The sequence below is a fragment of the Zootoca vivipara genome, chromosome 7 (genome assembly GCF_965207765.1).
Source record: "Zootoca vivipara chromosome 7, rZooViv2.hap1.1, whole genome shotgun sequence".
Taxonomy (NCBI): Eukaryota; Metazoa; Chordata; class Lepidosauria; order Squamata; family Lacertidae; genus Zootoca; species Zootoca vivipara.
In genome coordinates this window covers 59,053,781-59,066,596 of record NC_142590.1, presented here as the reverse complement: position 1 = coordinate 59,066,596, position 12,816 = coordinate 59,053,781, and the positions used below count along the sequence as shown (strand labels likewise).

Below are 12,816 nucleotides of genomic sequence, written 5' to 3'. Positions count from 1 at the left end.
TCAACACTCCTTTCATATGCAGATGACATTAGTAATTAGACCTGGGAGGTTGGCTGCAAACTCAAGTATATTAATTGCATAAATACACAGTGGGATTTGAAGTTCTCTATCGAGTGATTGCATAGGAAATGTAGAGAGAAAACAGCAGTGTAGAGTGATGGTATTTATGAGGGCTGAAATACAACAGCTGCAAAGATTAAAAAAACAAAAAAACTTCTTGATAATGCATCAATGCAATGTATAAACCTAGAATGAAGACTTGGATTGATATGTTTGAAGATGGCATCAGCATGGCAGTTTTCAATGAGGGGGAAAGAGGGGTTGGCTGCATATCTAGAATCATAGAATTGTAGAGTTGGAAGGGACTGTGAGAGTCATCTAGCCCAACCCCCTGCAATGAAGGAATCTTTTGCCCAATGTGGGCCTCAAACCCACCACCCTGAGATTAAGAGTCTTATGCTCTACAGACTGAACTACCAAGGCAGATCTAATACACATCCAACCACTGGTGTCTTGGCCCTTTGCTTTCCCCTGCTGTTTCCCACTCCATGGATTCAGAAAGTGACTATAGGACTAGAATGGGATGGGCATTCATAAACAGCCTTCCGGTTGATTCCAGCACATCACACTTTTGGTCAGGCATTTCAGTACAGCACACCTCCATTGTTGTAGATAAAGGCTTGGGAAATGGTAGGAACTGTTTTTCTCTGGACATCTTTGCATTAGTGGTCAGGCTGTGCTGAAGGAATAATGACAGAATCTGCTTGGCTTCACACACGAACGAGCATGCTCATTGCCAGAAGGGTCCCCCAAATTCAAAGGCAGCTTTACCACACAGAGGCTGGGATGGCAGAATTCAAGAGATGTCCTCTCTCTCTCTCTCTCTCTCTCTCCTCCTGCCCCCTGCAACACTAGAAGCATCACACCCATCTAGCCTCTCTTGCATGTCTTCTGACATGGCCTGCTCTTCAAAGAATCTCAGAATAAAATACCCTATGATCTTTGGATGAAGGGCGACATCTACATTTAATAAATAAATGAATAAATGTGGTAAATTCAACAGTAATAAATATGACAGGAGAGGCCACAGATTTGCATAAAATTAGCTCATGTCAGATGCAAGAGTTGGCGCCCCGGGACAGAGCCCATGTTGAAAACTCCTTGTCATGGCTGGATTAAGCTCTAGGATGGTGCAGTTTGTATTTCCGCTTGTGTTATTTTATATAGTGTATGCCAAGCTGCTCACCTATAAGGATCATGCACCAGCAGGTTTATCAAAATCCTGCAGTCAAACAATGGGTGGGAAATGACCAGTTAATTCAGCCACAGCAGAAACTTTCTTTTTTGGCCTCTGACCTTAGTTGTCCTGTTCTTGATCAGCCCACTAGCTAGGCTTAATTAAGACCTGATAAATGAACACCCATCGCAGCTCTCAGGTCTATGGCAGGAAGTGTATTTTTAACTTTTTTAAAGCTGGCAATCTTATTAAAGGCTTTTTTTTTTTGCAGGCAGCTAAACACATGGGCAGCCGAGATAGTGCTGTCTATTTTACAGGTCAATAGTGATTAATTGTCACCACCTGAGCAGCCCTTGCAGCTGGTAATGGCTACTCTACTGACATCTCCACAGGAGCTTCACACTTCTGAAGCAAGGTTCTCCCAGAGCTGTATTTCAGCCATGAGGAAATGTATTCTACAATGCGCATGGTGCGTTTATTGGGAATGGATCCCTAATGTTCTCTGGGAGACAAAGCCAGTGGTTTCTCCAAAGCATTTTTAATGTTACATCGATGGTTAACTGTTTGCAATGTTTGTGGTTTCTCTTCCCCCATTCACAGACCTTAGTGTCATTTTCAAAGAGAAACATAATTCAAAGCCATCTGGTTATAAAATGCCATATTCTTTATCCTTCAGCTTCATTTTCCATTCAGTACGCCCACCTGCCTATTTACCTCATCTAGATGCTGCAACGATGCAAAAATAATTGAAGTTTAAATAAGCTAGAGACCTTAAAAACAACACTGAACATGTTTTTTTGTATGTTTGCAGTACCTTCTTTGTAGTCCCTCTGTGTCTCCCTGAAAGCAAATACACATACTTTCTCATACGCACATACTTAACATTGCTTTTACTACCAAACAGATCCTGCCTATAGGCCCTTTCATGAGACATCTTGAACTCCTCAGGTGCTAAACTTTTTTACTCTGCTCTTTGGCCCAAAGGGCCCTGGAGGAGATACATAAGAGCAATAAGAATATCATTAACCAGGTTATGTAAAAAGGTGGTGATAGGGACAGTCTGCTTCTTAGTGCTCTTCCACTAACAGTGGCACCTGTGAGTCTCAGCTAGTAAAGGAGCAGCAGTTAAAGACGATGTTTGCCTTGTCTTCTTCAATCTTGTAAGCATCCCATGGTAAAGGTAAAGGGGCCCCTGACCATTAGGTCCAGTCGCGGATGACTCTCGGTTGCGGCGCTCATCTCGCTTTATTGGCCGAGGGAGCCGGCTTACAGCTTCCAGGTCATGTGGCCCACATGGCTAAGCCGCTTCTGGCGAACCAGAGAAGCACACGGAAATGCCTGCTGGAGCGGTACCTATTTATCTACTTGCACTTTGACGTGTTTTCAAACTGCTAGGTTGGCAGGAGCTGGGACCAAACGACGGGAGCTCACCCCGTCGCAGGGATTCAAACCACCAACCTTCTGATCAGCAAGCCCTAGGCTCTGTGGTTTAACCCACAGCACCACCTGTGTCCTTAAGCATCCCATGACACTACAGTAACTCAACCACTGTGGAGAGAGGCTAATTTCTTTGACTTCTAGGCTTACATTACATCACAGCAGTTCAGCCAATGACTTAGAATGTGCAGCCTATTCTTACTTCCTTTTTAGTGATCACACTGGTTAGTGATGGTGGTGTGCAGGGACACAGCAAAACACAGCAGATTCTTATCCACTCTCTTTTGTTCCTCCCTTGTTTCATGACTCAACAAGAGCTCTCTTTAAGCCATCTCCATGGATATGATCTTCAGAGAAACCCTGTAGTTTCTTTCAGCAGTGCTTAATCTGCTGGGCTTGTGGGTTGTAGTCAGATGGGCTGGTAGAGACAGAGGGTCTATCTGGGAAATATCTGCATGGGGCAACTTGCATTTGGTATTCCTTGCAGGTAATTCTGTTGCCAACTCGGCTGTCCCAGATATACCAGTGGATGGCTGAAACTGTGACTAGCACTGGCATATGGATGTTGTGCATAACAACAACAGCAGGGTATAGGGAAAGAAGATAGGATGTGCAGTATACTCATTATTGATTCACTTCTTTGGCTAAATTGTTCTTCATGAGTATCAGGATGCAACACATGCCAGTTCCTAGATGATACTTGCTCTCAACAACCCATAATTTGCACAGCACAGCTGAACCTTCCTCAAACAAAAACAGTACTTTGGGGGGGGTGGCACAATGTCTGTTACCAATACTACTGTTAAGAATTGTGCAGAATAAGCCATATTCATTCCTGTTTCCTTTGGGTAAGGCTAGACAAGATGGTATCCCCACAATTAGCAATTGCACTAAGTCATAAGCATGCTACCCCACGTAATCTAAATCAAGACTGTGGGGTAGAGGCCTTTAATCTTTTGCCACCGAGGGCAGTGATAGCAAACCTATGACACGCGTGTCAGCACTGACACGCATAGCCATTTTAGGTGACACGCAGCCGCATGCTGAAAAGGACGTTTCATCCTCGGCTACTGCATGGATCTTCAACCTCACTTCCTGTTTCCTCGCCGCCTCACAAGCATAGCTGAGTGAGGGGAGAGGTGGGCTGAAGAGGGCCATGAGGAGGCACAGGCCTAACCCGAGCCCACCTCCCCAGCGGCAGACCCATTGGAGGAAGGCCTGAGCCCAGTATCCCACTGGGAAAGATCTCTGGGTTTTGCCTTATTTTTTCCCCTTTAAATTTTTTTTTTAAAAAATAAGTTAAATAATTAGTTTTTGGTTTATTAAATTCAGTTATATATTACAATTATACATTTTTTGTTATTTGAACTATAAATATCATGAAATTATAGTTTTATTTCTCGAAGTAACACACCACCCGAGTTATGCTCGGTTTTTTGGCGAATTTTGACACACCAAGCTCAAAAGGTTGCCCATCACTGTTCTAGGGGATGCTCTCAATGCTACTCCTACTCAGAGTAGAACCATTGAAATTAAAGAACACAATGAACTTGGGGACCATTGGTCATAGTGGGTTTACTCTGAGTAAAACTTCGTTGGATACAACCCTGTGATCCCAATTAGACACCTTGATTTGCATTGGAACGAAAGTTCATATTCACACCAAATGTAGTTTTCTCCCAATGCAAATAGTAGATACGGGGGCATTGATCTGGAACAGGACTGCATCTGTGGCAAAGGCCCCCTAACAGCCCCATAGGCCAGGTGACTGATCCACCACACCCACTACAGTGGTACCTCTGGTTAAGAACTCAATTCATTCCGGAGGTCCGTTCTTAACCTGAAACTGTTCTTAACCCGAGGTACCACTTTAGCTAATGGGGCCTTCCGCTGCTGCCGTGCCACCACCGTGCAATTTCTGTTCTCATCCTGAGGCAAAGTTCTTAACTTGAGGTACTATTTCTGGGTTAGCGGAGTCTGTAACCTGAAGCATCTGTAACCCGAGGTACCACTGTACCAACTTTTTAAAAATGCTATTCATTTAACGGCTAATTCTGAGAACGTTGTCTAATCCATGTTGATCCTCAGCATGGCCTTCACTCAGCTCACCATGCCTGGTTTCTTTTTCTTTTAACCAGCATGAGAACTAGAAAACTAATGTGTTGCTTTTTTCTTTTCTTTTTTTAAGAAGAGAACAGAAGCCTATTAACTTAAGATCACAAATGAAGAACAGCAGGTTCCACAGTTTCACAGCACACCTACACACATGTGGTGTGTGAACAGCTCAGAATAGTGGCGTTTTGGTGAGATTCTGGGTGCTCGTGTCTCCATCTTGTACTTTATTTTATTCTCTTACCTGCCCTTTCCAGTAATGCTTCCCCACCGAAACGCCCACTGCATCGGGGAAGGAGTCAGAATTTCTAGCAGCATCTTTCCTCGTAACTGAAGACAGTAGGAAATCAGCAGCCCACAGCTCAGATGCTCCGGCATCTGTTCTATCTTTCATTTCTAAACAGTTTAAGATAATTACAGCCCCACATTTAGACTACTTGAATCAACAAGCTGGCGCAGAGGAAACAAAAGCTTTCTCTCGCCTTCCTTCTGTATTGCACTGCAGGGAACTGGCTCTGGAGAACTGATCTCATCCCTGGGGTGACTAACCATGGATGCATCACCAGCTTAGAACATGTGTTCATGAAAGCATGAGTGGAACATTTAAAGGAACAGACCTCTGTATATTCTTTTAAAAACAAAGCTCCAATTCCATCACTATTCAAAGTCAGATAAATTTATCAGTTTCAAATCCTTGAAATAGGGTTTTCCTTTCCTCTCTCTAGCAAATGAAGCATTCATTTAATACACATCCGTTATATTTCAGTTTTGCTCACAATTCTTGTGTCATTTCCCATTATAGGCCCACACTGCCACTGGCACTTTACAGTTTTGTTATAAAGTGGAAATGAGTCTTGGTACCTCGTGCAGGGGCTGTTTAAGCAGTTTCTCCCCTTAAGGAGAGCATGGGTTGCGGAAGGGTTAACAAGACGTTCCCTGGTTTGTTGGGCGGGTCAGTTTGGATGGCCACTGAGGGTAATGTTGCTGGGGAGAATGTTATGTTGCAATTATTTGACAGCCACAGCCTATATATACTGGTGCAAGCAGCTTTCGCTTTTGTTGCTTGCAACGGATCTCCTACCCTTCCTCCCTCCCTATATTTAGGGGGTTTTTTTGTTTGCGCTTGACGTTGCTGTGCCTCTCACGGGGTCGTCCGTATTCGGGGGCCTAGTAGGAATTTTGCCACTTGGCTGATTGGCTGGTGCCTTGTGGTTTTTGCCTACTACATAGCAAAATGTCACAACTTGTAAGGTTGGCGGTTAGGCATTGGTTCAAATTGGATGGTGGAGGGGTACGGATTTGGCTGGGCCTGCCCCTCAAAATTGCTGCTGCCTTTAGGGGTATTCTGTTAAAGGATTCCTGGGGTTCCACATGTTTGTCCGTACCTCCGGTAGGGGCTAGGACCGTGCATGAGCCTCGGGGAGCATCTGGGGGAGAGGTCAAGGGCATGGTGGCCCTGCCCCGGCCTCTCTCAGAGGGTGCTTACCTATCCTGACTTCCCCAGTATGCTAGGGGAGTCAGATCTGTCCCAGGCAGGGGACAGATGGCATGGGAACCAGTGCCTAAGCAACCACTCACATCAGTTGTATTTAAATAAAGTTGTGGCCAAAATTAATGCCAAAAACCTAAATTCCGTGTGAAGTGTGAGTTATTGGTGGGAAGTCTTGGTACCTCGACACGCAATGTATTCTTGGCATTTCCTTTGCCTCTTGCACTTCAGTTGCCTGATGCAGCAATGTACAAGCCGCAATTGACTTCCGTAACAGGAGAGTTACAAGCCTATTTCTGATTAGCCAGAAATAATGATCAGCTTTTAGATATAAAACAACCTATTTGGCCCTCCAGATGTTGCTGAACTACAGCCCTCAGCAGGCATAGCAAATGGCTTGGGATGATGGGAGTTGTAGTTTCAGCAGCTTGTGGAGGGCCACAAGTTCCCCACACCTGACCTGCAGTAACATAACTCATTGACAACACATGGAACTTGACTTCTTTGCATGGTTAAGGGTCAGTATTAGAAGTGAGCAGGGCTCTTATGCCTTTAACAGCTAGGGGACAGAAATATATTAAGCGGAATGAGCTAAGCCTTTTGGAACTACAAATATGGGGCAAGCTTCACCTGTTGCTTATCCATCAAGTTCCCCAGAAAAAGCGGACATTTTCTTCTTCTTGCGAAACACAGTGGCCAGAATGGCCACCACAGTCTTTTGCAATTTCAAGCTGCACTTTGGGGGGGGGGGCATGCAGCTGCTCCCAAAAGTGCCTTTTGGGGACTGTGATCTTGCACAGGTCACTGACTCACACAAGAGTGTGGACCTGGAAGATGGTGTCCCAGATTTGGGCCATATTGTGTTGGCCCAAATATGCTGTTGATTCTCTCTCTTGGACATCTTACTCCTTCACTTGTGACCTCGATGTATTTTGGGGTGCTCCCCCCTCCCACCAACAAAAGAAGCTACAACATTGCATGTGACATAAAGCATATGCAACTTTTATGCAAACTTGCATCTTCTTTCGTAAGTGCCACAGAGGGTCCAGTCTACGTACAGGATACCCAACCTAGACCCTGTTTCTACGTAAGTATTTGAAAACAACAAATACTTTTCAACCAGTTGATAGCTTTTAAGATTAAAGTGCCTCTTGTTCATTTTAGGAAACATCCAAATGCAAATTTTGCTCACGGGGGAAATCAGCAGCAGTTCGGTAATTTGTCCTAGTTGAGATGCAAGTAAGAGTTGAAATACAAAGGTTTTTATAAGGGCTGGGGCTTTCTAAAGGCAATTTGGGACATTGTTTAGACACCTTTAAAAAAAAAGGAAGCCTGTTAGGAAAATGTAAATTGACACAGTGGCAGTGAGTAAAGTGTTTTTAAAAATCCATTATGAGCAAAATGATTCTTGGTAGGCAAGGATAATTGCGAAGACAAGCAGACCCCTCAGGGGCTTGGGGGAGGCGAAAAATGACACTTGTGGCACAATATTGGAGTCACTTAAATGCCATGGCAGAATTAAAGAGGATGTAATGTGTGAAGGAGAAATCTTTTGACCACTCAGCCATGTAATCATAATCAAGAGGCTGTGGCAGCTGCAATTGGGGCACAGGTCCTTATGAAACTCACTGATTGTGTTTGTCAAACAGAATGGAAAAGGGGGGGCAAGAAAGGGGGAGAGCAAGTAAAATGACTATGTAAAGACTCAGCTGGAATGAAGCAGGCAGTAAGAAATGATGACTGCAAGCTGTACAAAAGATTTCTACTGTGTCTTATAACTTAACTAGACATCACACAGGGAGGGGGGAACCTGTGGCCCTCCAGACTCCTCCTCCTTTCATCTGTGACCATTGGCCATGCTGGCTGAGGCTGCTGGGAGTTAGGGCTGTTCTGTATTTATACTGGTATAGTTGCTGTCTGATCCATGTGGTTTTCAGAGGGAATTTGTAGCTGATTGTCAGCCTCTTTGGTCATGTTCGTTGTTATTAGAGAGTGAGAGTGGGGGTTTCCTTTCCACACTAATGGTGGGTCGTGCTCAAATTCAGGGAAGTCTGCTGGCCATAATGACACCCATTATGCACTCTTATGTTCCTCCATGGAATTCTCCTTAGGGCACATCCTTTCCCCAGCCATACTCTCTCCTCCCAGGTCACACCCCACACCAGCCTTGCTTCTTTTGTAATATACAGTTACTGACTCGCACTTGTGTGTATCAAAGGGTTAATTTGAACCCTGAGCTTAAATTACCAGAGTGGGTGTGGCTTAGCAGGTCATCAGCAGCCTCTGCTCAGTCCCCTTTTCTCAGTCTCTTTTTCCCTTTCATGGTTCCTGCAACAAGCAAGAAGCCATGCAGCCATGACTCCCTGCAGGTGAACTGATCTCTCCAAAAGGAGATTTTGCAGCCTGCACACTAAGATTGCATGATGCTTTTGGGAAGTAAACCATGCACTTTTCTTTTAAGTCGTTTGGAACCCTTTTCACCTTCATTTTACTGCTGACCAATGGAGACTCATTTGCTGAAACTTCTGGAAACTCATTGAGCAAAACATTCACTTATTTGAAAAGCTCAGTGCCTGATTTATTCTAGCCTAAGTTATTTGTGAGATGCAGGTGGTGCTGTGGTGTAAACCACTGAGCCTTGGGCTTGCTTATCAGAAGGTCGGCAGGTTCGAATCCCCGCAACATGGTGAGCTCCCATTGTTCAGTCCCAGCTCCTGCCAACCTAGCAGTTCGAAAGCACATCAAAGTGCAAGTAGATAAATAGGTACTGCTCCGGCAGGAAGGTAAATGGCATTTCCGTGCGCTGCTCTGGTTCGCCAGAAGAGGCTTAGTCATGCTGTCCACATGACCCGGAAAAACTGTCTGCGGACAAACATCGGCTCCCGCAGCATGTAAAGCGAGATGAGTGCAGCAACCCCAGAGTCGTTTGAGACAGGACTTAACTGTCAGGGGTCCTTTACCTTTACTTTTTAAAGTTATTTGTGGGGAATGTTTGCTTGAAGGTGGATGAGAGCAGATGTAAATCTAACCAAGTTTTAATGTGCTTGGAGCAATTGGAATTGTACCAACTCTGCTATAAGAAAGTAAAAAAGATCTCTTCCAAACCCCTTTTTTGTCTCCAACAGCTCTGCACCCTCCTTGAGTGTTTTTGTCTTGTTGAAATTTGTCTGTGAGCTCCAACAATGACTCCTGCTTGTGTGGAATGAGGCTAGAGTAGGGCATGTTAATTTGCAGAAACTTTCCTACAATACAAATGTACTATTTTATTATTTACAATAATTGCTCTACTAAGTTTTGCCTCTGGCTCTGGATGTGGTTCTCAGAAGATTACCCATAAGAGAATGGGGGCTGAAGAGCATTTCCCACCCCTGCTGTACTGTGTGAAGTGATCTTTTCTGAAAATTCTTTCACTGTGGGGTGAGCATTATTGTTAATTATATTGTATCAAGTGATTTGTTTTTAACTGGTTTCATTGTTACTGTTGTTGTCTACCCCAGGTATCTTCAACCTTCTCAGACCCAATACTCACTTTTAACCCAAACATGCATCTAGGGACCCATTTCTAATATTTTACCCTATATTTGCATAGCGGTAGTGCTCCTGTTGCAATCCACCTCGGATCAGGCCATGACCTAACACTGGTCTATGTCCTGCTGGGTGCTGACTTGCACCTTGAGATGACTGTGCATAAGTGTTAAGATAAATTGTGTCCTCCCTCAAAGAGGGCACATTGCAGTGAGACCTGGCAACGAAACCCTTGTGTTGTGGGTGGGTACGATTGGATAGCCACAACACCCGATTGGTAGGTCCCTTGATGCTGGGTTCAATCTGACCAATGGGCGCTAGCCAAAATGGATCAAGGGACCTATATATGCCAATGCACGTGACCCTGAGCTTTCTCTCTTGGTCAGCACATTGGAACACCCGGCCACCTCTCCCTATATTTAGGGCTTGTGCGCTTGACCTTGCTATGCTGTTGTGTGTCATCTGTCGTTGGGACAGGGGCACGGCAGGAATTTCCCCCACTTGGCTGATTGGCTGGTGCCATTTGGGTTTCACCTGCCACGTAGCAAATCATCACAACTTGTAAGGTTGTGGATAGGCTCTGGTTCAGGTGATAGGGATGGGGGAACGCTCTTGCCATCCCTCTGTGAAGGGGCATTCTGTTAAAGGAATCCAGGGACTCAATGGTTTGGTCAACCCTGTGAGGGGTTGTGGCCGTGCCTGAGTCCAGGGGGACATCTGGGTGGTGGACATAGCATGTCCCCGGCTTTCTGCCATTCCAGGTGTTCACCCTAGGCTGACCTATGATGGGAGCTCTGGGTCAGCGCTACCTGTCACGGTGCAGGGAGCTAGTCGAACCAGAGCCTATGCAACCACTCACTTGCTGTAATCAATAAAGTTGTGGGCTAAATTCTGCCAAAAACCAAACCAAAATTTGAGTCTTGTCTGAATTTATTTAAGGGGGAGGTTTAAAGGTCTGAACACGCAAATAAAAAGAATAATGAACACTTACGATCCAAGTGCTTCCATGAAAATGAATGTTTTTCTGATGTTGCTGGTTTGTTTTTTCCAGGAACTGCCCTCCTCCTCTTGTTGGCAGCCCATTTTCTCCAGAGTTGAAGCTGAGAGTTCTGACAGGAAATCAAAATGGTGTCAGAGAAGTAAAATCTGTTACAGGGATTAAGCCAAAGCAAAACCTGGCCACTGCTCTTGCAGCTGGAACACAGTTACTAATGCTAACCATCCAATACATTCTTATCTTTGTGTGGCAGGTCTATTTCATTTTCCAATAGGCTCTGGTATAGCCTGTAGCCCATTTCTGTAATTCAGTCCCCTTCTCTGCTCTGTAGCCTTTCTTCAAACCACACGCCTGAGGAAGACGAAAGTATTAGAAATTATGTGAACCCACAAAGGACTCTGTACTATCATGTGATAAAGTCTAGGCTAATTTGGGCAATAGTGATTGCGCTGCTTCTCACATCAGTGGTACTCCAAGACAGGGATGGGCAAAAGTAGATCAGAATCTAGTGGTAGATCCCCTGGTGACTTTGGGCAGATTGGCAAGGATTTCTGACTTCTGTTTAACAACAGCAATAACTGTTTCTTTCTCTCTGTTGAAATTAAGAAAACGTGGGTGGGGGTGGGAGCCAAATAGGAAGGATTTTTGTGTGAAAATGCTGAGTGTTCAGTTCTGGTGATGAATACAAGTTCCTGGGCCTAGCACCTAGGCTGTGTACACATTACCACTTACTCCAGATCTAGCTCAATCCTACCGCTGGTTTGAAGTCAACCGAGTTTATGTGGCATTAGCCACAACCCACAGGTATCCCATAGCTGCTGGAGGAAAAACCTCCCATTTGATTAGTTTCCCTTCAAACCAGCTTCTATCCAATTTATAAAGAGAGAAGAGAAAAGGAAGCCGTGGTTAAGCCGAGATGTATACATTTCAGACAGCTGTTGCACATGTGATGATATGTGATGATAGTGTCAGTGAATTAGAGTTTAGTATGGGGAAACAAAACAGGTAATACACATCAGATGAAGACATTTCTGGCTCCTCTCTGGTGAAACAGCAACATATAATAGTAACGAAATGCATTGGGGATGAGGTAGGGTGGGAAACAACCTCTCTTGTGTTTCAATTCACAGAGCATGTGTAAATAGCCTGTCTGTGTCCCACCTGCATCACTATGGCTCAAACCTAGCTAATGGATCTTTGGGATCTAGGAAACAAAAGACATCCAGTAGATTCCACAAGCCTCAAGCATGCCCACCTCTGTTTTAAGTTATCGTGCTTCACAGCCACTGAACTTAAGCAGGAGACTCCATTTTTTTTAAATGGCTGGTCTCCCATATCCAATATAACATTAGATTGGCTATGGTCAAATTCACCTTCAGCATTTCTCAACCCAGGATTCCTGCAAGATGGGACTTACTTTTGTTAATTTTAACCAGGGATAAAGGGTTAATTGTGCTTGCAATGAAGGAAGAAATACATTTTGCTAATGCATGGGGTGAATTATCATGATAACACCTAGTTATGGTGAATAACTACTTGTAGCTATCACACACCAATATTTTAAACCAGGAATTGGTAGGCAGCTGTGGCATTTAAGACCCACCAGCCACAGCAAGGTACAAAATGTAAATTTAGGAAGAGAGAGTTTTCCTCTACCACATACATTATTTGCTGGGGTGTTTTACAAGTCTATGGACTCAGCTACAATAGCAACAACAACAAAAAGCCTAATTTTTTTGAGAAAGCATTTTGCTGTTGCTACTGACTGTTAAAACATTTGAAAGTTAAGGCTTGCCAATCTACCGTTGTGCCCATCACAATCAAGGTGAACAAAATGATTGTCTCTGAAGTTTAGTAGTGCAGTAGGTCCATCCCTTACTGAATTCAACAATGGTGTTTTGCTCTTGAGGTACCCTCTTTTGCAGTTGTCTTCAGGGCTGAAAGAACGTATCACGCACTCAGGCTGTGCTCTGGTAAGTTTAGACTAAAATTAACCCAAGCAGGGGTTTCAGCACAACT

The 12,816-nt window shown here is 44.4% G+C and overlaps 1 protein-coding gene across 2 annotated transcripts in view; it reads right to left on the bottom strand.

Moving 5' to 3' along the window:
• The window catches only part of CAMK1G (calcium/calmodulin dependent protein kinase IG), a 28,755-nt gene extending 16,702 nt beyond the window's left edge, over positions 1-12,053 (bottom strand). The window contains exon 1 of one of the 2 annotated variants that reach the window (XM_088674362.1): positions 10,792-12,053. In XM_088674362.1, coding sequence (XP_088530488.1) covers positions 10,792-10,883 — 92 coding nt within the window. In that variant the 5' untranslated portion in view covers positions 10,884-12,053. The remainder of the gene's footprint in view (positions 1-10,791) is intronic. The other variant, XM_088674363.1, reaches the window with a different exon arrangement.
• Positions 12,054-12,816: the final 763 nt, after the last annotated feature.